Here is a 25,215-nt window from a genome sequence, read left to right as displayed (position 1 = left end):
ACTAGCTTGAGGTAGCTCACAGTTCAGCACTAGGTTGTGCTCTATTCTTTTCAACAAGGTCAAACCTTTGTGAAGCTGAATTTGGGGTAATTTTTATGATAAAAATCTTATACCTCACAAAACTAACGAGGAACAAGAAATTATGTTAATGTTCACCTAACTTTAAGGTTTGAGAAGCTACTTTGTTCTCAATAGGCAGATATGTTCCATTCATAAATTATTCATAAATAATTGTAGCAATTTATAAATAAAATTAAAATATTCATTTTCTTACAACATATGTGTTTTGGCTTTTCAAATGACTACTAAAGTATTTGGAAAAAAATTCATGTTGCTTGGGACTAACTACTTAATGAATGAAACTGTTTATTTTGGTTTAAACACACTGTGAGCTAAACATACATGAATCTAAAAAGTTTGAGATATCTGCTTTGGTCATTCTCTGGCTTTAGGGCCTTTACACTCTGTTCTGTATTCCTAAAAAGCTCTTTTCTCATACACCTGCATGGCTAACTTCATCACCTCTTTTGAGTCTCTGCTCAAATGTCACTTCACAATGAGGCTTACTGGGAGCACCCTGTTTAAAATGACAATCAGCTTCTTACCTCTATCTTGGCACTTCTGATTTTATATAATTCATTCTATTTTATTTTTATGCCATATTACACATCACTTCCAGCAAACTTACAATTCTTTAATGTTCATTGTTATTTCCATTAGAATACAAGGAGAAATTTGTCTGCTTTGGTTTCTGATATATTTCAAATGCCTAGAGTATGCCTAGGCCATAATTAATATTCAATAAGTATTAGTGGAAGGAATACATTTATTTCCAAAAAGTAGCAACACACACAAAAAAAGTAAAAATATAAACAGAAGGATCTATTCTCTTAGTACACTCATTCAAAATTTCATGTGCTTTTTGATATTTAGATGCGACAATAGGATATTTCCTTGAATCCCAGGCTAAGGATTGATTCTCATCTATATAACCATATAATGAAGTACATCTTTCTTTAAAAAAGAACAAATAAAAAAAGAACCCCTTTGTGTTCTCTTAGCTTTATCGTTAAGATGGCAAAAAATAATGAGAAAATGATAAGAGGGTTAATAAGATTATAAATAATGAGTGGGAATCATGTCAATATTATAAAAGTTTTCTTAAGTACACTAGATATACTAACTGAACTTCAATAATGTGCAAGCTGCATGTTAAAAACTGTGTGAAATGTAAAGATCTCTGACTCTATCCTTGAAAAGTGCATAATTGTGTATATAAACAGCTACTAATATAGATGGGAAGTTGTTAGTGAGTTGAGACCAATATAGACAAGTGTAATGGAGGTTAAGAAGAAACAGGAGGAAAGGAGAATTTGGAAAACTTCAAGGAGAATTTAAGTAGGCTTTTAAACAAGGTTTAGAATTAGAAATGCACAGATTGTGGGGTAGGAGGGAGAATGGATCTTCCAGGCAAAAAAGAGGAGAAATATTTTTAAAGTAATTAGAAGGCTAAAATAAAGTAAGCTTTGTTTGGCCAGTTGTGAGTAGATTTATATAGCAGTCATTATCCATAAATATAAATATGTAAATTTGCCTTCATTTATTTGAAGGGCCATTTTGAATCATTTTATAATATTCCCAGTTTTTTTGTACTTGTGTCAGTCTTTAGGTTTCTTTGTTCCAAAGGGTCTTCCTGTCCTTCTCCTGCTTCGTCTGCAATTCAGGACTGACCCCAACCGGCCAGGCTGAAAATAATTCTTAGGCTCCTGTATCAATTGACTTCTGTCCAAGTTTAGCCATTAGGAGGTGCAAGCAGAAGAATGAGAGTAACAGGGAGGAAGAAATCAGAGTACTCTCCTTTCCCTCTCTTTCTGGAACACTAACTGTGGTAGCAAATATGTTTCCATAGTGATTTCTTTGTTTTTAGGCCCTCTAGGCAGGCCTAGGTGGTTCATTTCCACCAGGTGATGCCATTATTGTGTCTGTTAGAACTACTTCCTGTTTTTGTCTCTTCACTCTAGGCTCATAAAGGGGTTCCCATTTTTCGATATTTGGATTGCTTCGCCATCTCCTTAAAATTTGCAACTCTCCTATCACTGATAAAATAAATCCCTTGCTTTAAATTGTTTCCATTACGAATAATTGAAGTGCTTTCCACTTTGCTGGCTATACCTGACCCCGAATGATTCAGTAATTATTATAGTGAAGTAGGAAAGGCTGCAAACAAACCTCTTGAACACTGAACTGGAAAGGAAGCAGTGATTTTATTTGGCTGGGAGCTGCGGTGGGGCCTGAATGCCCTAATAACTGAGCTCCACGACTAGAAAATCCTGTCCCCTCCCCCACTTTTTTTTTTTTTTTTTTTTTTTGAGACAGAGTTTCGCTCTTATTACCCAGGCTGGAGTGCAATGGCGCGATCTCGGCTCACCGCAACCTCCACCTCCTGGGTTCAGGCAATTCTCCTGCCTCAGCCTCCTGAGTAGCCAGGATTACAGGCACGCACCACCAAGCCCAGCTGATTTTTTTGTATTTTTAGTAGAGACGGGGTTTCACCATGTTGACCAGGATGGTCTCAATCTCTTGACCTCGTGATCCACCTGCCTCGGCCTCCCAAAGTGCTGGGATTACAGGCTTGAGCCACTGTGCCCAGCCTCCTGTCCCCTTTTAAAAGCTCACAATCTTAGAAATTACATGTGAAAAGGTCTTGATTCATGAATTAAGCATGGGGTACATGACTCAGGTGGGGGTCTGATCGTGTTTAAGCAAAAACAATGCCTCCATACCATGTCTGCTATCTATAGGGGTGCAATTAAGGGTGGCTCCTGGTGTGCTAGGTTTTGCCTCTCCTATTAAAATGCAATGCAGAAGACTAGGGGGAAGTGGCATTAGAAGCTTAGGAGGATTAAGGGTCATTAAGGGTCTCCTTCTTCACTAGTATCTGTTATGGCCTAAGTGCGTCACCCCCAAAATTTATATGTTGAAGACCTAACCCTTAGTACCTCAGAATGTGACTATATTGGGAGATAGGGATGAAATAAAACAGGTAAGATAAAGTCATATCAATGGTCCTAGTTCAATATGACTGACATCCCTAAAGAAAGAGGAGATTAGGACAAAAACACACACAGGGTGAAGACCACATAAAAATAAAGAGGAGAGCTGGCCACCTATAACACAACCAGAGGCCTCAGAGGAAACTTTTTCATGTTGGCAAAGTGTATTTTCTGAATTCTAAATTAATCAGAATTATTCTACATGTAATCTGTTGAATGTGATACTCAGAAAGACATACCACTGCATGTAGACACTAAAAAGCCATGGATTCTCCTTCCTTTTAGGGCAATCTGCTTAAATATGCCCCAAATAGATGCAGCAGAAAAAAATACATATAATAATAGTCATTAGACTTTCATAGTTATTTTTAAATGCATATATATCCAACTGAAAGAAGAGATTTAGAATATTTGACTTGGAAGAGGAAATAACTAAGATAAAACAGGAGAAAGAAAAATAGCTATAAAAAACTGAAGAAGAACACCTCACTGACTCATTCTAGGAAGCCAGAATAACTCTGATACCAAAATCTGGTAAAGATATAACAAAAAAAGAAAACTACAAGCCATATCCCTAAGAGACAGACACAAAAATCCTCAACAAAATACTGGCAAATCGAATCCAGCAGCACATCAAAAAGTTAATTCACCATGATCAAGTAGGCCTTATTTCTGGGATGCAAGGTTAGTTTTACATATGTAAATTGATAAATGTGATTCAACACATAAACAGAATTAAAAACAAAACCATATGACCATTTCAATATGTGCAGAAAAAGCCTTTAATGATATCCAACATCTCATGACAAAAACCCTCAAACAGACTAAGCACTGAAAGAACATACCTCAAAATGATAAGAGCTATCTACGATAAATGTATAGCCAAAATCATGCTGAATAATCAAAACCTGGAAGCATTCCTCTTGAGAAGTGGAACTAGACAAGGATGCCTACTCTCACCATTCCTATTCAACACAGTGGTGGCAGTCCTATCCAGGGAAATCAGGCAAGATAAGGAAATAAAAGGCGCCCAAAAAGGAAAGAGAAGTCCAACTATTCCTTTTTGCAGATGACATGATTCTATATGCAGAAAATCCTGAAGACTCTGCTAAAAGGCTACTGGAACTAATAAGTGACTTCAGTAGAGTTTCAGGATTCAAAAATTAATATAGAAAAATCAGTGGCATTTCTATACACTAATAACAGTCAAGCTAAGAGTCAAGTTGAGAACACAATCCTATTTACAATAGTCACATATAAAAAAAAATCTTGAAGTACATCCAACCAAGGAAGTGAAAGATCTCTACAAAAAGATCTACATAAGACTCCTGAAAGAAATCATAGATGACACAAACAAATCAAAAAAACAGTTCATGTTAATGAATTGGAGGAACCAATATCATTAAAAATGATTATACTACCCATAGCAATCGACAGATTCAACACTATTCAGATCAAATGACAAGTGTAATTTTCCTCTAGGAAAAATCTATTCTAAAATTCATGTGGAACCAAAAAAAAAAAAAAAAAAAAAAAAGCCAGAGGCAGGCTGGGCATGGTGACTCATGCCTGTCATTCCAGCACTTTGGGAGATCAAGGAGGATGGATCACTTAAGGTCAGGAGTTCAATACCATCCTGGCCACCATGGTGAAAACCCATCTCTACTAAAAAAAAAAAATACAAAAATTAGCTGGGTGTGGTGGTGTGCACCTGCAGTCCCAACCACTCAGGAGGCTGAAGCAGGAGAATCTCTTGAACCCAGGAGGCTGAGGTTGCAGTAAGCCAAGATTGCACCATTGCACTCCAGCCTGGGAGACAAAGCGAGACTCTATTTCAAACAACAACAACAAAAAGAACAGAGCCAGAGGAATCACATCACCCAACTTCAAACTATACTATTAGGCTATAGTAATTAAAACAGCATGGTACTGGTGAAAAACATAACAAAACATAAAACAGCACATAGACCAAAAGAACAGGATAGAGAACCCAGAATTAAAGTAACACACTGACAACCATCTGATCTTCAACAAAGTTGACAAAAATAATAAGCAATGAGGAAAGACCTCCCTGCTCAATAAATGGTGCTGGGATGGCTGGCTATCCATATGCAGAAGAATAAAACTGGACCCCCACCTAACACCATGAAATTAAACAGGTAAGATAAAGTCATATCAATGGTCCTAGTCCAATATGACTGACATCCCTAAAGAAAGAGGAGATTAGGACAAAAACACACACAGGGTGAAGACCACATAAAAATAAAGAGGAGAGCTGGCCACCTATAACACAACTAGAGGATGCATTAAAGACTTAAACATAAGACCTTAAGCTATAAAAATCCTAGAGGAAATCTAGGAAACACCCTTCTCAGCATCAGCCTTGGCAAATAGTTTATAGGTATGTCTTCAAACACGATTGCAACAAAAACAAAAATTGAGAAATGATATCTATTAATAATTTAACTAAAGAGCTTCTGCACAAAAAATGTAACTATCAGCAGAGTAAACAGACAACCTACAGAATGGGGGAAAATTTTTGCAAACCGTATATCCAACAAAGGTCTAATATCAGTATCAACAAAGAACATACGCAAAAAACACACAACCCCTTACAAAGTGGACAAAGAACATGAACAGACATTTTTCAAAATAAAATATACACACAGCCAACATGTAGATGAAAAAAAAATGTTCAACATCACTAATCATTAGAGAAATGCAAATCAAAACTACAATGAGGTACCACCTTCTCTTACCAGTTAGAATGGCTATTACTAAAAAGTCAAAAAATAACAGATGTTGGTATGCTGTGGAGAAAAGGGAACATATATATACTGCTGGAGGGAATGTAAATTAGTTCAGCCACGTGGAGAGCAGCTTGGAGATTTCTGAAAGAAGTAAAAATAGAACAGTCATTTCACCCAGAAACCCATTATTGGGTATATATCCAAAGGAAAACAAGTCATTCTACCAAAAAGACACATGCAACCCTATGTTCAAGACAGTATTATTCACAATAGCAAAGATATGGAATCAACCTAGGTGCCTACCAATGGTGGATTGGATAAAGAAAATGTGGTACATATACACCATGGAATACTATGCAGCCATAAAAAGAAACAAAATCATGTCCTTTGCAGCAGCATGGATGCAGCTAGAGGATGTTATCCTAAGCAAATTCATGTAAAAACAGAAAACCTAATACCATACATTCTCATTTTTAAGTGGGAGCTAAACATTGGATACATACCCATAAAGAGGGTAACAACAGACAATAAGTACTATAAGAGAGCAAAGGTTAACTAGAGGGGCAAGGGTTGAAAAACTACCTGTTGTGTACTAAATTGTACAAACCTCAGAAATATACCATTGTAAAAAATCTGCACTTGTACTTCCTGAATCTAAAATAAAAGTTGAAAAGCTGGAAAAAAGAAAAATAGCAAGAAAAACAGAAGCAAAACTGTCAGTCTTCCACCTGCAGTTATACTTAATCTTAACCATTCACTCCCTTCTAAAAGGTATTACGATTTGCTATTCATTTACCTTTATTTCCTCAGTTTTTGTGTGACTTACCCCCTAGACCCTCATAAAGGCAAGCATTGTGTCTGTCTAGAGGAATTATATTCCAGAAACTAGCCGAGCAACTATTAAATAGATGATATTTAGTAAGTAGTTTTAAATGAATGAAAGAAATAAAAAAGCATAAGAACAAAAATATAGATTATTATTCTTGTGAATAATTGACTACTGAGATTACAAAATGCATAAAGCAATCCCTTCCCATCAGGTATCTTACACTGTAGATAGAGAAAAAAGAATTTAAGATGTAAAAAGGAATCGAGAGTGTTGAATGAAGAGACATTGCATGCCTCCAAAGTCCAGAGGAAGAGCAAAGAATACTGATAGATGAGAATACTAAGGTATCTGTAACTAGCCAACAAAAAGAGAAAAGAAAACATTGGGATTCTTCATCATGATCAACTTCTGAATGTTTTCCATACTGCAAAAACCATCAGAGTTTCTCTAATATGCTGTTTCATGTCAAACCCTAGCTGTCACAGTGAAAGAATTACACTTTCAACACTCGGTGAAACCAGGGGTCGGCAGGAAGTCTACCAGTCACTTCAATGATGACCACCTGCAAGACCCTTTAGGATATCACTGATTCCCTGGCCTCTGTGGGTCTATTAGCCCATCTGATGAAAAGGAGGAATTGCAGGGTACCTGGTGCTCTGAAGTATGCTACTCCTGTCCCCTCAGGCTGACTGGAGTGCCCATCTGCCTTAGTTTTCAACAACTGCAAAGAAACCCAGCATGCAGGGAATGAAATATCTACTGGGTAAGGGGGACTGTCAATTCTTAAAATGCTTGTCAGTTAGCACAACTGCCTCTAAGGGTCTGAGGTAATTTTTATGCACTGTGGCAAAATATTTTAAACCTAAGTCCAAACATTTGGCAACTTCCTATACTTAGTATCATTAAGTATGAGAATTTTCTAATTTTATTACATTTTAAGATGACTTTTCATTTCTATTTGCTGCTTTTTGCTATATTTTCAGCTGATAAAGCATTAGGCCAATACGTACGTCTCCTAGTATTGAGATTACTCATGATTAATAAACATTATCAGTAAATACGTATTAAAATAACAAATATACAATGAGTTATAAGAAAAGCCAGGTTTTTCTTGAATTCCTGACCCCGTGATCCGCCCTCCTTGGCCTCCCAAAATGCTGGATCATAGCTCACACTCAGCTGGCCAATTCATTTCATTCTACAAATATGCAATGAGTTATATTTGTTATTTTAATAATATTTACGAATAATGTTTATTAATCATGAATAATCTCAATACATTACATACCTCATGTAATGTACATGGCTCTATCAATATAGCAATTCTAATAATAGCTGTTGGGAGGACACCAGTAACCCATTTCATCATTTCAAATCATACTTAATCACTTGGCCAATTCATTTCATTTTTTGTGTTTTTTTGAGATGGTGTCTCGCTCTGTTGCCCAGGCTGGAGTGCAATGGTGCAATCTCAGATCACGGCAACCTCTGCCTCCTGGGTTCAAGCAATTCTCCTGCCTCAGCCTCCTGAGTAGCTGGGATTACAGACATGCCCCACCATGCCTGGTTATTTATTTATTTATTTGTATTTTTAGTAGAGACAGGGTTTCACCATGTAGGCCAGGCTGTTCTTGAACTCCTGACCTCATGATCCACACTCCTTGGCATCTCAAAGAGCTGACATTACAGGTGTGAGCCACTATGCCCAGCTGGCCAATTCATTTCGTTCTAAACACTGCAGCAAGATAACACAGAAATCGATATATAGATCTTGCTTTGTACTATGAAATGTAATTTTCGGCCATTTGCCATCTCTGCAAAATTAAATTTACGTGTTTCTCCTAAATTGAATAAAAATTGGTAAAATGATGGGCTCTAGTCTACTGAAGAATAGTTTGTCCATGTATAGCTTAACTGTTTTGGTAGATTCAGAACATTTCCAGGGTCACCCTAGTAATTTCTTTTAGTGCTGCCTAATTGTCAGAAACAAAGTAGTAAATATTCCAAAATATTCAGTATTATCCTGAACTGCTTTGTTGTCCATTTTAGGCTATCCTTTACAAATTCTAATTGCTCCATAGGAACCCTAAAACAGGGTCTTCATTTATTTGTGCTTCCAGTAGGAATGGTGATCTCTGGAACTGTCACCTAAAGATCACCTGAGAGTTGCAGGATGACTATATGGTAATGCAAATGCCAAGATTTTTCCCAAAATCTGTTAAACCCTGAAAGTTGGTTGGATTATCCAACTGTCTATCAATAAATAATATCATGCCTGGCTTGATGTTAGTAATGGGTGACCAAGACAGACAGGGAGCTGCCTTCATGGGGCTTCCATTCTAAACAATTAATTCAAACGTAGCAAACCTAAGAAAATAGAAGAACTTGGTACAATGAGAAATTATAGCAAGGCAATTTAACTACAGTGAATGGCTCAAGAAAGGTTTATTTGAGGAGGGAAAATGAGCTGAAGTCACTTTGGAAAATACATAGTATAGGGAAGGGGGAGGAATGTCCAAAAGGTAAGTCAGCATATGGTTCCAGACTACTGGAACAAATTACCAAGCATGTGGCTATTTATCAGTAGACAGTGGATTGTGTCCAGATCATCTAACTGAGAGAAAAGAACTCTATCATTCTTTAGAACATAATACACAATAGAAGTCTCTGTTCCACCCATGACTACATTTTTGCAAATTATCTAGGCCTAAAATGAGATACATTGCTAACTCAGGTGACAGAATCTACACCTAGGTCAGGACTTCATGGTAACATTCACCTTTAGTGACAGAATATTACATATGCAATAGAAGAAAAGCCTACCACCAACCTGCTCCCCAAACAGCAGCGCTCTCTCAAAACGCCATCAAAACCTGTCTAGTCATTACCTGAATGAAAGCTGGCAACCCTAATTTACACATTACCTTTTAGGGTCATTAACATTTTAAAAATAATACTATCAATGATTCTTGAACACAATTTTTCCTTCATTAACTTAAAATAAAATAAAAATCAAGTGCCATCAGAAAATATTTTTTTAAATCTTTAGGTGTTAAAGAGAAGTGGAGTTTCTTTAGAGATGACCTAAATTTTGCCACTGAAAAAAGAAAGCCAGAGAGGTTATTTGACTTGCTAAAGATCATAAAGCTAAAAAAATAAATAAAATAAATAAAATAAAAATAAAAAAATCATAAAGCTAGTTAGAGTCAGAGCTGGAACTAAATTCTAATTCTTATTCTAATATAGTTTTCACAATTGATATAGATATTTGTTAAGTTATCCATATTTTTTTCTCTCAAGCAAATGGAATGACTGGATATAGACCAACAACCATAATTGGGAAACAACTAACAGTCCATTAATTAATTAGGATTCTATTACGTGACAACTGTAATTTAATAAAATAGTTAGAATGAGATTTTAGTATTAATAATAGTAATCGTGTGGGTTTGAGTCATAATTTGCAGTGACCATAAGCAATGACTATAAGAAACTAGAGATCAAACTGTGACAGCAAAAGATGTTTAAATATGGCTTTAATGATGACCCAGTGACAATAATCCCAATCTTCCCAATTCAGTTTCACCTCCATGCTCTGTAGCTTCTTTATCCATTTTGTTGACATATGCAAACAACATTATACACAAAAAGTGCAAGGAAATCTTTCCATCACATTGCCTTAACACACTTGTTCTGTCATATATGTGCAGACATTTCACACAAAACCCACTAGAAAAATACTCTGCTTTACTTCACTAAAGGCAAATTCGATGCTTAAGAAAAGGCCACAGTCACTGATTATTGTAAGCGGCAGCACTCTGTCCCCCATCCCTTTCACAGAGCATCTGTATTCTCTGGGTCTCGGGCAAGAAACGTGAGCAAAACAATCTTTTGTTTTTCTACATCTCTTCTTCATCCAGGTAAGAAGCTGTAGAGTTACACGGCAGATAATAAGTGGTTGGAATCCAAAAAATGACACCTTTCATCTGTAGGAGTGGCCATTTTGCTCAGTCAGCAAAATAAACCATAGTCTGCCTTGAAAATGATACACAGTCCCCTCCCTATCTCCAACATACACATACATAGACACACATTCCAAGGAAAGGTTTAAAGCTTGTTTGTTTTTTCCTCTCTCTCTCTCAAAAAAAAAAAAAAAAAAAAAGATAGGGGTGGGCAAGAATGAGCATCTTTCACATTCTGCATTTTCAGAGTAAGTATCCAATGCAACTTGCCATGATAACTAAATTTATTATTAACTGTGTATTTCATGATGTTAGTGACAATATGTTAATGTGATTTTTCACGTCCTCCTGCAGTGAACAGATGGCTCCTTTTACTTTACTTTCCACATCAAGTGTGATTATTTCTTGGTGCCAAAAGCCACCTGCCGCTCCTCGGTCTCCAGTCTAATTTTTTATGTTGGTAAAACACAGCAGGACTTGTTATCAGTTGGATGGCGTCTTAATAAAAGGAGACATGCCAACATATTGACATCATGTTCAAGGGGAAATTTCAGCCCCTTCAAACCTTAGCCCCCTTTTCCCACCTCCTTTCAAAAAGTGAAGGAAGAAAATGAAAAAATAAATAAATAAAAAACAAATGCAAAGATCCCATCAGATTCAAGATGTTTGATTACAATTATTGGGCCTAGAGCCAAGATGCTGAATTGGCCTCCCTTTGTTCCGAAACCCAAACACCTCACTCAGGGCTCTGATCTTTCATCCTGTGTAATGATAATTAGCTGTAACATATTCCAAAGTCAAATGTAAGCAGGAATACATTAACATTGAGATCAGTGTCAGGGCAATTTTCACTGGGAAAATGACAAAGAACACACACACACACACACACACACACACACAATCAATCAAATATTTCAAGATTCAAATATTCATAAAATCACTTTCAGATCTGTGAATATTAAACTCATTGGCTTGTCTGTCATGTAACCTAAAATGCCAAGGGCTCCTAATGTGGATGCAGTGGCTCCCACGGCCCATGCATAACAGAGAAAACATGAGTAATAAACCACGGTAGCTTGCTTTAATTTTTCCTTTCTTCATTACAACAAAGAGGGACAGTACGTTAGGTGATTTGTGGTCCAAGAAGAGGTCTTCCAGGCGATTGGATGGCATGGCTCTCAACAGCTGGTCCAGCACATTTGGGAACAGCATGTAGAAAAATGCATCAGTGTTTTGAAGATTACCAACTGTGATGATGCATTGGTTATGACACAGTCTAAAAAAGTCAAATTTGCTAGCCACAAACTATATAAATGAATGCTCTCACCATCACGATACATGCTTTCAAATTAAAGACTAAGTTAAGTCCAAATTTGGTGAAATCTAAACTTTCCACTAATTGCTACTCTTGAGATTGAAAAGATGAGCAGCATTCTTAGATGTATGCAATTTCTTGCTAAGAGCCAAGACATTAAACAGGCAGCTGGTTTCCTAGAATTTAAAAAGTTTATAAAAAGCAGAAGAAAATGCTTATAATAAAAGTAAAACTATCAATAAAATAATATTATGCATTAATAAAAATAATACATAATTAATAGTTTTTTTGGAATGAACAACTATAACTAAATTATTCTGCCACAGAATCTCTCAAATTGATGTAAACATAACGGTGAATTTTTTATTCCATTCACTCAACTATCCCACCAGACAAAAGAGGCTGTATGAAATAGGTTTCTTTGCACTGTTTTGCAGCTTGATTAGCTTTCATTTGCATTACACGTTCCTAACATTTTATTATGAAAATTTGAAAACAGATATAAAGTTGAAACGTTATCAACCTCACATCTACCACATAGATTATATAATTATCATGTATTATACTACTTTTATCGTATCTTTCTATTTATCCAATCCTCTATCTCTTCATCAATCCGTCCTATTATATCAGATTGAAAAGTGAATCCAGGTGTGGTGGCTCACGCCTGTAATCCTAGCACTTTGGGAGCCTGAGGCAGGCAGATCACTTGAGATCAGGAGTTCAAAACCAGCCTGGACAATATGGTGAAACACTGTCTCTACTAAAAATACAAAAAATTACCTGAAAAGATAGTGGCTTTCATTTAAACTCCTTAGTTTTTTTTTGTTGTTGTTGTTGTTAAAGTACTGTTTATTTAAAACATGCACAGGAAAATATGCCATTAAAACAAGTACATTTGGCTGGTACTGTTCTTAACTTAAAGGTTACAATAAGGACAGAAAGAATATTTGTTGCATCACTATATCATGGCTTACAATGAAATCCACAGATAGCAACCTCTCAAAACATATTCACCATTGAATGAGTAAATTTTAAATGTTACAATGTAGACATTATTTAAAACCTTCAAAACTAAGTAGCTGCACTTTATAAGAGTAGCTCTAAAGGTAAATGAATAATATACAAAGTCAAGTATGTTAACAACTCTATTTTTAATAATCCCATATAAAAAGACTTCTTGAAGAAAATGCCCTGATACATTGTTTTGTTGTTGTTTGGATTACTCTAAATAGTATGTTCACCATTAAAGCATTTATGTTTTTGTGGAATATAACACAAATGAAATAAGAATTTTCTTGAAAAATTGAATGCCTTCACAAATAAGGTAATGCCAACAAATATTTCAGAAGTGCTTAAATCCTATATTATAATATAAAGAAGCTATTATAGACAACCAAAGGCTTTTGCTTAGTTGGTTTTGTTTTTAAAATAAAAAAGATAGTGGCTTTCATTTAAACTTCTTAGTTTTTGTTTGCTTAAAGTACTGTTTATCAGCCTTGGTTAAACCCATCAGTAGTTTGCAATTACTGTACATCAATTTGGTCAACTCACTTTTTGTTTTGTTTTGTTTTGTTTTGAGAGGAGTCTCACTCTGTAACCAGGCTGGAGTGCAGTGGCACAATCTCAGCTAACTGCAACCTCGTGGGTTCAAGAGATTCTCCTGCCTCAGGCTCCCAAGTAGCTGGGACTACAGGCGCGTGCCCCACACCCAGTTAACTTTTTGTATTTTTAGTAGAGATGGGGTTTCACCGTGTTAGCCAGGATGGTCTCAATCTCTTGACCTTGTGATCAGCCCACATCAGCCTCCCAAAGTGCTGGGATTACAAGTGTGAGTCACCACTCCCAGCCAGTTTGGTTATCTTTCTAAACTAAATTGAGACCCTTATTATCTGATTATTTATTGGCTACAATTTATTATCAGTGAGACTACCATGTAAAAGAGTTCTTTATAAGAATAACTGATTATTTTATAAATAAGGTGTTGTATTAAAGACAAAATACTTAAAATATTCCCAGACTCAAAAACTAATGGAATTAAGAAAAGTTGTTTTAAATATTGGTGTGGCCAGTGAGAGGAGATGTAGAAAAGAAGTTTTGGGTCAAATCTTTTTATAGTTTATGCTAATCTATACACACAATGTTTACTCTTGACAAATACTTGGGAAGAAAAAGTTAAAACAATGTAAATACAAATTTGTTCCATGTAAATGAAGACATATGGTTAACTGGCATATAGGTAAATGTGACCTCTACAGTTTTGCTTAGAAAAACCTTGATAGAATTTTAAAAACAAAGACACAACCAGGAAAATCTGATCCAGTTTTTAATGATTGCTATACGTTGCTTCACAAATTAAGTCTGGATGTTATTTCTTTCTCTGACTTAATAATATTTCCTGAAGGGTTTTCGCATAAATAAAAAATATGACCCAGTTAAAATAGTAAAATAACAATATCATAATTTTGATGTTATTTTCCATCTTGTTCTATTTGGTTTTACAAAAGACAAATGGGCCTTATCCTTGAGCTAATTCAGAAATGTAGCATATGCCCTAATATACAAAATTGCCATTCATTGACTGTATATTCAATGCATTTTAATTAGTGATTAAATAAATCTTTATTCACCAGCTTTACAGTTAATCTGAAAACTTAAGTTTTCATTTAGTGGAATTCCACTCTGTAGTAAAAAGGATTTGATTTACCTTTTCATCTCAAACAATAAAATATGGAATAAAAAATAGATGCAATAGTTCACATAAGGTGCAAAATATATAATAACAGTTCACAAAACACCAGGTATCAGGGAATGAAAGACGGAAATTCCTAAGAGGTGAGAAACAAGTGACATGACTACTATGATTTCCCCAGCTTAGTTTCTTGAGAGAGTTTCAAGGCCACAGCACAGATAGGGAACCCAACTGGAACTCAGTGGAAACCTATGGCAAAGAGATTAAGCTGAGAGCCCAGAGTAACCGACGAAGTTAAACTCTGCCAGGCATAGTACTGAATAAAAGAGTTGCACAGAGAGAGAACTCCAGGGAGCTTTAGACAGTCTCCCAGTGACTATTCAACTGGGTCTTGATCAGCGAATGTGTATGAGAAAACTACTGAGGTTAATGAAATATGCACATGAAAAGGCTAGAGATAACAGTATCCAGTGGTCACCCAAGACTGGGAGGAATTACTGTTCCAAACAGCCATGCACGCTTCATTTTTCAGGGGTGCTGGGTACAGTACATAGAAAGATCTTTTCACAGTAAAGAGGAATAAACAGCCCCAGATCGAGGACTGTGCTTGCCCCATCTAACAAATCTTAAAGGCAAGATGCAAAAGAATTGAACTGTTTCCAAGTAATGTATCTGTATCCCAAAACAAAACTCAAGACCATTTATAGGAATACAAATATATCAAGCACCCAGTCAGGTAAAATTCACAATGTTTGGCATCTAATTAAAACTTATCAACCATGCAAAAAAAAAAAAAAAAGAAAAGAAAAAGAAAAAAGAAACAAAACCAGGAAATACAAGCCATAATAAAGAGATAAACAATCAATCAAAATTGAATCAGAACTGACACAGATGTTAGAATTGCAGAAAATGAAATTAAAATTGATTCCAACTATATCCCATGTGTTCAGAAAGCTAAGTAGATGTTTGAAAACCCAAATTGAGCTTCTTAGGGATGAACACTACAAGATGTGAGGTGAGAAGTACATGGGATGAATTAATAGCAGAGAAGACATTGGAGAAGAAAAGATTAGTGAACTTGAAAAGATAGCAACAGAAACTATCTGAAATCAAGCACAAAGAGAAAAGGTAATTGTAATGAGTAGGGCATCAGTGGAGTCCCTAACGGACAGAAGAGAGAGAATAAAACACATTTGAAGAAATAATGGGCCTAAGGCTTTCCAAATTTGATGAAACTTATAAACCTACAGATTCAAGTAGCTCAGTAAACCCCAAGCAAAGAAAACTACTCCAAGGCACTTCATGATCAAAGTGAGCAAAACTACTGATAAAGAAAAACCCTAAAGACAGAAAAACAGGCATGTTAAAAATAACAGCAAAGTTCCCATCTGAAACAGCAAGAAAGAAGATGGTAGAGCAACGGCTCTGAGGTCCAGAAACTTAAAAACAAAAAATACGTCAAAGAGAATCCTACACTCAGAGAAAATATCTTTATATATTAATATGAAATATATTTCCGATGTTCAAATTTGGAAGAATTCATCTCCAGCAGACCTACACTATTACGAAGGAAAGTGATAACACAGAGATATAGATCCACACAAAAGAATGAGCACGGGTAACTGTGATTACATGGATAAATACATGATTTTTTTTAACTTAAATCTTAGAAAACAACTGAGGGGCTGCGAGCAGGGCCTGGGCCGGAGGGGTGGGGTAAGAAAACGCAGCGCCAGTTAAACGGCAAAGGTTGCCTTGCGCCGGCGCCCTGTGCTCCTGACTGGCTGTGCTCCCCGCCCCCAGCACCACCGTCGCCTGGGAAACCGTCCCAGAGCTGCGGAGCCGACCTGCTGGTGTCATGGCAGCCCCCAAGAAAGCAGTTGTGGGGCCGTTGGTGGGAGCAGTGGTCCAGGGTACCAACTCCACTCGCTTTCTGGTTTTCAGTTCAAAAACAGCGGAACTACTTAGTCATCACAGAGTGGAATTAACACAAGAGTTCCCAAAAGAAGGTTGGGTGGAACAAGACCCGAAGGAAATTCTTCAGTCTGTCTATGAGTGTATAGCGAGAACGTGTGAGAAACTTGACGAACTGGATATTGATATATCCAACATAAAAGCTGTTGGTGTCAGCAATCAGAGGGAAACCACTATAATCTGGGACAAGTTAACTGGAGAGCCTCTCTACAATGCTGTGGTGTGGCTTGATCTAAGAACCCAGGCTACCGTTGAGGATCTTAGTAAAAAAATTCCGGGAAATAACAACTTCGTCAAGTCTAAGACAGGCCTCCCACTTAGCACTTACTTCAGTGCAGTAAAACTTCGTTGGCTGCTCGACAATGTGAGAAACGTCCAAAAGGCTGTTGAAGAAGGTAGAGCTCTTTTTGGTACCATTGATTCATGGCTTATCTGGAGTTTAACAGGAGGAGTTAATGGAGGTGTGCATTGCACAGACGTAACAAATGCAAGTAGGACAATGCTTTTTAATATCCATTCTTTGGAATGGGATAAAGAGCTCTGTGACTTTTTTGAAATTCCAATGGGCATTCTTCCAAATGTCTTCAGTTCGTCTGAGATCTATGGCATAATTCAAGCTGGGACCCTGGAAGGTGTGCCAATATCTGGGTGTTTGGGGGACCAATGTGCTGCATTGGTAGGACAAATGTGCCTCCAAGAAGGACAAGCCAAAAACACCTATGGAACAGGTTGCTTCTTACTATGTAATACAGGTCGTAAATGTGTGTTTTCTGAACATGGCCTTCTGACCACAGTAGCTTACAAACTAGGCAGAGAGAAACCAGTATATTATGCACTGGAAGGTTCTGTTGCTATAGCAGGTGCTGTTATTCGTTGGCTAAGAGACAATCTTGGAATTATAGAGACCTCAAAAGACATTGAAAAACTTGCTAAAGAAGTAGGAACTTCTTACGGCTGTTACTTTGTCCCAGCCTTTTCGGGGTTATATGCACCTTATTGGGAGCCCAGTGCAAGAGGGATACTCTGTGGTCTCACTCAGTTTACCAATAAATGTCATATTGCTTTTGCTGCATTAGAAGCTGTTTGTTTCCAAACTCGAGAGATTTTGGAAGCCATGAACCGTGACTGTGGAATTCCACTTCGTCATCTGCAAGTAGATGGAGGAATGACCAAAAACAACGTTCTTATGCAACTACAAGCAGATATTCTGCATATTCCAGTAATAAAGTCATTCATGCCTGAAACAACTGCACTAGGAGCTGCCATGGCAGCAGGAGCTGCAGAAGGAGTAAATGTTTGGAGTCTTGAACCCCAGGCTTTGTCAGTTCTCAGGATGGAACGATTTGAACCACAGATCCAGGCCACAGAAAGTGAAATTCGCTATGCTACATGGAAGAAAGCCGTAATGAAGTCAATGGGTTGGGTTACCAGTCAGTCTCCTGAAAGTAGTGATTCTTCTATCTTCTCTAGTCTGCCTTTGGGATTTTTTATAGTGAGTAGCATGGTAATACTAATTGGAGCGAGATATATCTCAGGTATACCATAATAATGCCAACCATCAAGTCCCAAGATGTAAACATTTTACATAATGAAAGAATACAGCAGTTCTGCCTCTTAATGTAATGACACTATTATAGACTCTTATTTTATTTATATACCACGTGCTACATGACTCATGAAAACCCTAGACTTGTGATCTGAAATAAAGAAAATACATTAGAAGAGCACTGTAGAAATATTTGGTGTTTTTTAACATTGACACAGTTGGGCCAGCCATCTTGAAGGCTGACCCCCTCCATTGCTATAACATTCTGCCCCGTTCTTTCCAAAAACATAGGCTATTCAGCTTCTATTCATGGAATCTTTTTATCAAATATACTCTAACACTTATAGACCCAGATTTGGTTCTTGTGTTACACACACTTGATTAAGAGCTGTAATTGATTTGCTAGAATTAAGGGACTTTTTGGCATTGCTACTCTTGTTTTTAATAGCCTACAAGTCCTCCTTTCTACGTATTAGAGAGATTACATCTTCACTGAATGTTTTTAACGGAAATATTTCCTGAATTCTTACAATAGACATTTAGTATTCTCATAGCTTAGATATTTTCCTGAAAAATATTAGCCAAATTGAAACTTGTCAGACAATTTACATGATCTCAGTAATTATTGTTTCACTGAATTATTCTGTGAATCCTATAGGGACAGGGACACTATTTACCTTTTTTATATCATGTCCATATCATATAGAGTAGCTCATTTATAGATCAAAAGTGCATTGTAGTTAGCAGATTTTAACATAAATGGTCCTAAGTGAACCATTACATATAAATACTTTAAGATAAACAGCTATATACATTTTGGGGCAATGTGTATACCTATTATTTATCAGGAGAAACTTACAAAGGCAAATTTAAGTATGTTTTATGCTGATACAAAAAGTATGTTATGTTGCAACAATATTTCTTATAACTTACCTTTTTATTTAATATATTAGCTGGATATATGCTGGGAAAAAACACTGGAATATTGCAGTAAATACTGCTTTCAAGTAGGAAAAAATAAATGGCTGTTCAAACAGAAATAACAATATAGTATGGAGTTTAAGTATGCCTAAAAGAAAACAATAGCAAAGAAAGGGATAAATGAAGTTGTAGTAATTTGAGACTCATATACTGTGTGTGAAATGATATTATATCACTTAAAGTTACACTGATAGCTGGGCATGGTGGCTCAAGCCTGTAATCCCAGCACTTTGGGAGGCCGAGGCTGGTGGATCACGAGGTCAAAAGATTGAGACCATCCTGGTCAACATGGTGAAACCCCGTCTCTACTAAAAATACAAAAAATTAGCAGCGCATGGTGGCATGTGCCTGTAATCCCAGCTACTCAGGAGGCTGAGGCAGGAGAATTGCCTAAACCCAGGAGGCGGAAGTTGCAGTGAGCCGAGATTGCACCATTGCACTCCAGCCTGGGTAACAAGAGTGAAACTCCATCTCAAAAAAAAAAAAATTAAAAAATAAAAAATTTAAAAAAAGTTACACTGATAATGAAAGACATACATTATAAATTCTGAAATAACAAAACAAATGTTGTAATTAAAAATATAGATTAGAACTATGAAAATATTAAATTAATTCTAAAGAAGATACAAAACAGATGAAGAACAAAGAAAAGGTAGGAAAATATATTTAAACCTAATCACACCAACAAGCACATTAAATGTAAATGATTTGATTATCCCAGTTAAAAAGGAAACTTGTCAGATTTGAAAAGCAAGACCAAAATATACACTGCCTCTAAGAAACATACTTTAAACACAAAGAAAAAAATAGGTTAAAAGTAAAAAAAAATAGAAAATGGATATACCATGTTAATAATAAAAGCAATATCAGGAAGTAAATTTCAAAGCAATGAATATTAAAAGTGGTAAACAAGATTATTTGCGGTGATGATAGGGTAAATTCAAGAGAACATAACAATTCTAAATGTTTATTTAGAACATGTACCTCATCATGGAGCATCAAAATATATAAAATCTTATAGAACTGAAAAGAAAAATAGAAAATTGTGCAATTGCAGGAAGAGATTTCTACATCTCTTCCTCAATATTTGATAGAAAAACTAGGTAAGAACTTACTAAGATAATGGATTTTAACAATATTATCAAACAACTTGACTTAATTGACATGTATGGAGCATGTCACTCAAGAATAGGAGAATATGTATTATTTTCAAGTGTCCAGGAAACATTTAACCAAGGTAGACCATATAGAAGTGAAAAAGCAAGCCTCAAAAAATTAAAAAAGATTTCTTAAAAAGTATGCTGTCTGAGCATGTTAGAATTACAAATTAACACTAGAAAAATATTTAGAAAAGTCTCCAAATATTTGAAAACTAAATAACAAAATTTAAAATAATTGATAAATAAAGAGGGAAAATAGAAAGTATCTGGAATTGAGTAAAAATAAAAGCGCAACATATTAAAAAGTATGAGAGATTGTTAAAGCAGTATTTAAAAAGAAATTTATAGAACAAAATGCCTGTATTAGAAGCAAGAAAAGGTCTTAAACCTCTGCTTCAAACTACAAATAGACTAACTACAAATAGAATAATAAATTTAAGCCCGAAGTAAATAGAAGAAGTAAAGAAATAATAAAGATGAGAGCAGTTGTAATCAATTAATTCTAAAGAAGATACAAAGCAAATATAGAAAATAGAAAACAATGAAAACAATGGGAAATCGATTAACCAAAAGTTGTTTTTTTCATAGCATGAATATGATGAACTTTTAGCCTCCATGACTAGAAAAAAAGGAGAGAAGACAAAAATTATCGGTATCGGGAATGAGAATGACATTACTACTGCAGGTCCTATAGGCTGTCAAGAATAGTAAAATGAGAATATAGAAATATCATGAAAACTTTATGCCAGTAAATTTGATAACTTGGATAAGATGAACAAATTCATTGGAAAACACCAACTTCTAAAACTCAGGAAAATATAGATAAGCAGAATGGTTCTATATCTCTTAAATAAAATATTGAATTTCTAGTTTAAAGCCCCCCCTTACAAAGAAAACCTCAAGCTCCAGAAGCTCCTTTTACACTTATAAGAAAGAAATACCAGCACTTTGGGAGGCCGAGGTGGGTGGATCACGAGGTCAAGAGATCGAGACCATCCTGGTCAACATGGTGAAACCCTGTCTCTACTAAAAATACAAAACATTAGCTGGGCATGGTGGTGCATGCCTGTAATCCCAGCTACTCAGGAGGCTGAGGCAGGAAAATTGCCTGAACCCAGGAGGCGGAGGTTGCGGTGAGCTGAGATCGCACCATTGCACTCCAGCCTGGGTAACAAGAGTGAAACTCCGCCTCAAAAAAAAAAAAAAAAAAAGAAAGAAAGAAAGAAAGAAAGAAATACCCATTCTACACAAATTTATCCAGAAGACTGAAAAGAAGGGAATGTTCTCAAACTCATTCTACAAGGCCAGGTTTATAGCTTTATCAAGGCCAGGTTTATAGCTTTATCCTGGTTGCAGCACCAAGAAAAAAGATGTTCCAAGCAAAAACAACTGCAAACCAGTATCTGTCATAAACATGGATGCAAATATTCTAAACAAAATTTGAGCAAAGTTAGTTTATCAATATTTTGAAAGAATAATACATAATGACCAAGTGAGGGAAGATAACAATAGGATAATGAATCAGCATAATTAGAAAAATCAACATACTTCACCAGATTAACAAACTGAAAAAGCAAATCTACGTGAGATAGAAACCACACAGTAACCCAATACATAAAAACAAAACAAAAACTGACTTTATCAAATACTAGTAAAGATGTGGAAGAACTTACCTTTCATATTTTTGTTGTGGAAATATAAAACTGTGTAAGTGTTTTGGAAAACAGTTTGAGAATTTCTTCAAAAATTAAATATACATATGATCCTAGGTATCTACCCAAGAGAAATGAGAATATATGTCCCTACAGAGACTTGTTCACAGTACTTATTATGGCCAAAAGCTGTATACAACTCAAATGGCCATCAACAGTTGAAAAGATAAACTACAATATTTCCCAACAATGGGATACTATTCAGCAACAAAAAGAAATGAACTATTAATAAACACTACAACATAGATGAATTTCAAAATAATTAAAGGAGATAAGCCAGATGAAAAGAATATATTCACAGTGTATGATCCTGTTCTTAGAAAATTCAAAGTATTGCTTAGTGTCAGAAAGCTGATCAGCGGCTGCCTGGCAACTGGGGGAGGGGTAATAAGAAATCGGCAGGAAGGCTTAGGAGGCCTGATTTTAAAGGGGCACAAAGAAAATTTGGGAGGGTGATAAATACATTTTTACAGTAATTATGGTGGTGGTTTTGAGGGTAAATATACATATGTCAAAATTAATCAAATCGAACACTTTAAATATTTGCAGTCAATAATACCTCAGCAAAACTATTTTTAAAAGGAGAAAGTTATCTTCAAACTCTGAAGGAATATAGCCAAAGTTTATTCAAGTAGCTTAATCCCACTCTATTACGCATTCTGATGTATCCTCACTGAGTCTGCAGTGAGCTAGCATGGGGTGTACCAGCTCCTCTCTAGCAAGTCTGTGAGCTCTATTTGAAGTAATTTGTGTGATTAGGCTGGAGAAGTACATGATAATGTCTAGTATCATTTAAAACAAATTAATTTCTCATTTCATTTATCTGGTCATAATTCTCCATCTGGGACCTATTCCAAATGACCTTAAGAAGAGTTACAAACAAAGATATCATAAGAAAATTGGAAATAAAAGTCCTCAAACTCAACATCTCACTCTCACTCCTTCCATATGCACATTCCTGAGCTTATCAGCTTATCCTTTTTAGGTATCTTTGCCTTTAAAAGTCTCAATTTCTTAATTTAACTCTTATGGCATTGGTAAATTATAATACTTTGCCCCAAGGCTATATAGGAGCTTCTGTATATTTTATTATAAAACTATCTAATTAATAATTTTTCTATATTGCCACTAAGCAGAACTATATGGTGAACTTATGATGATGGGGTCTCACTGCATGCATGTTATGAAACAGCAAGTCATCATTTAATGTCAGGCATATGTGCTAGTAAGAGAGCATGAGCTGGAACACTAACCAGGAGAAAGAAAAGCGTCTAATTCTGATGCTATTTTCCAAGGATGCATTTTGTGAATTTAAGCTGTGGCTGCAAGGGGAGGAGGTCAGTAAGAAAGAATAATGAGAGAGAAAAAATTTAGGGGACAGGAAGAGAGAGAGAGAGGAGGAGAAGAGAAACAAGGTGAGGAAGGGAAAGAAATGTTAAAGGTATCTGAAAAGAAGTCAGATATACTATTAAATCCAATTTAAAACACCTCATGTGACATCAATGTAGAGCCAGCACTAAACAGCTAGATCATTCCTAACTGAGATCTGGGAATAGAAACTACATATACTGCACTGAAAGAGAGAAGCATCTCCCCCTTCCCACTGCACTCAGAATCTGAATTATTATCTGTTTATACCCGATTTCTGCTGCTTATATTGTCATTTTGATATTAATATTCATAATCTACCAAGGAACCTATTGTTTCACTCATGGTAAGCCCTCATTCTCAGTGCATGAGTCTAAATGTTACATTATACAAACCTCATTTTGGTGGGACATTATGTACCAACTCTACAACTGCTCTATATGGAAAATTTGCTTCCAAGCCTTTTTTTTTTTTTCTAATCTTGTGAACTAGTAAGATCCCCTGGGGTAATCTTCCTGCAATATCTAGAATAAATACAGTACTATCTCAGTAAGTCACCTAATTTAACATCCCACAGAAATGACAGCTCTATAGTCTATTTCAATAGTTTCAATCACTACAAAATTAATAAATTTAATATTTAAATAGCCCCCATCATTTCCATCAACAACTTTTACAGCTCAATTTATTTGAGCCTTGGAGAAATTGCATGTGATCCTTGTTCTCTGTGTGTTTAGCATAGATTATACTTTATTATCATATCTGCCCTCAATAAAATGATTTATTTTAGAAAAGAAAACAAGAGAAGGCCTTGACCTTTGGTGGGAAAAAAACAGAGGGTGATAAGACTGTATTATTCATCTCACATTAAACTATCTATGAAATTCAGTTTACTGTTTAAAAAAAGAAACCAACAAACCTTTCTTATATTCAATTATCAGAGTATGTTTTTCAAGTGTCATAGGGAAGTCAAGTTTGGAAAACATTTATAATGCCAAAAATAGTAAGGAAACACTATACCATCTATACTAGTAGCTTTGAGAGAGAGTTGAGCAAAACCAAGACAAAAATGTTCTAGTGACTGCAGAAAATGATAACTCTGTTTTGTTTAGATTTTTCTCTAAAGAGAGGTAGAAAATATGCTTAATTGCACCTCCCTGCTTCCACCTTTGTACGGTCTCAGCAATATGACAAGAGTAGGGGATGAACAGCACCCTGAGAAGGAATCTTTAATTAGGGTCTCACTCTGTTCTCTCATCTCTCTGTCTCTCCTCTGAGAAAAAGTTTGTCTGGTCTCAAGTACACTTCACTGAATCAACTGATCATTTCTTCCAAATTCTATTTCAAAAAGGTCACAGATATTTGCCATTAGTTCGGTTTTACAATTAACAACATTGAGGAAAATTACAAGAAACTCATCTTCATAATCCAAAAAAGTTATATTGTTAGTATTTAGGAGATGATTCAACAGGCTAATATGATCAGTTCTAAAGAGTTTAGTAGTCTCAAAAATACCGTGTTCTCTAAGAAAACTCCAAGACTACATTCACGTGCCAGAAGAGGTTGGAGTTAGATAAGACTCAAGAGACCATCTAATCCAACATCATCTAATAGAAACAAGTAGGTGAAAATTTTAAGTCACTTACTAGATGTCCTTAAAACATGTTGAAAGAAAGATTAGAAAAAAAGTTTTTAGACTTTTAATGTTCCTTTAGTTTTACCCAATTGATAGCGCTTTTCTTGAACTACATCTACCTACATCACATACTTTCCAACAAATGAAAGTAAAGGCAATAAAAACCATTTATTAGATTTCTTATGAAACTTCAGTAATGTCTTGACCAATTAATAATTTCAGGCACATTCACATACT

General features: G+C 35.8%; 1 protein-coding gene across 1 annotated transcript; it reads left to right on the top strand.

Annotated features, from left to right (window-relative positions):
* Window positions 1–16,431: 16,431 nt before the first annotated feature.
* Window positions 16,432–18,299, top strand: GK2 (glycerol kinase 2). The gene has a single exon (XM_003923939.4). The coding sequence runs from the start codon at window positions 16,460–16,462 to the stop codon at window positions 18,119–18,121; it is 1,662 nt and encodes a 553-aa protein (XP_003923988.1). The 5' UTR covers window positions 16,432–16,459; the 3' UTR covers window positions 18,122–18,299.
* The last annotated feature ends 6,916 nt before the right edge of the window (window positions 18,300–25,215 follow it).

The sequence above is a fragment of the Saimiri boliviensis genome, chromosome 3 (assembly GCF_048565385.1).
Source record: "Saimiri boliviensis isolate mSaiBol1 chromosome 3, mSaiBol1.pri, whole genome shotgun sequence".
Classification (NCBI taxonomy): Eukaryota; Metazoa; Chordata; class Mammalia; order Primates; family Cebidae; genus Saimiri; species Saimiri boliviensis.
The sequence above is the reverse complement of the archived record's forward strand: the minus strand, read 5'-3'. Positions and strand labels throughout refer to the sequence as shown.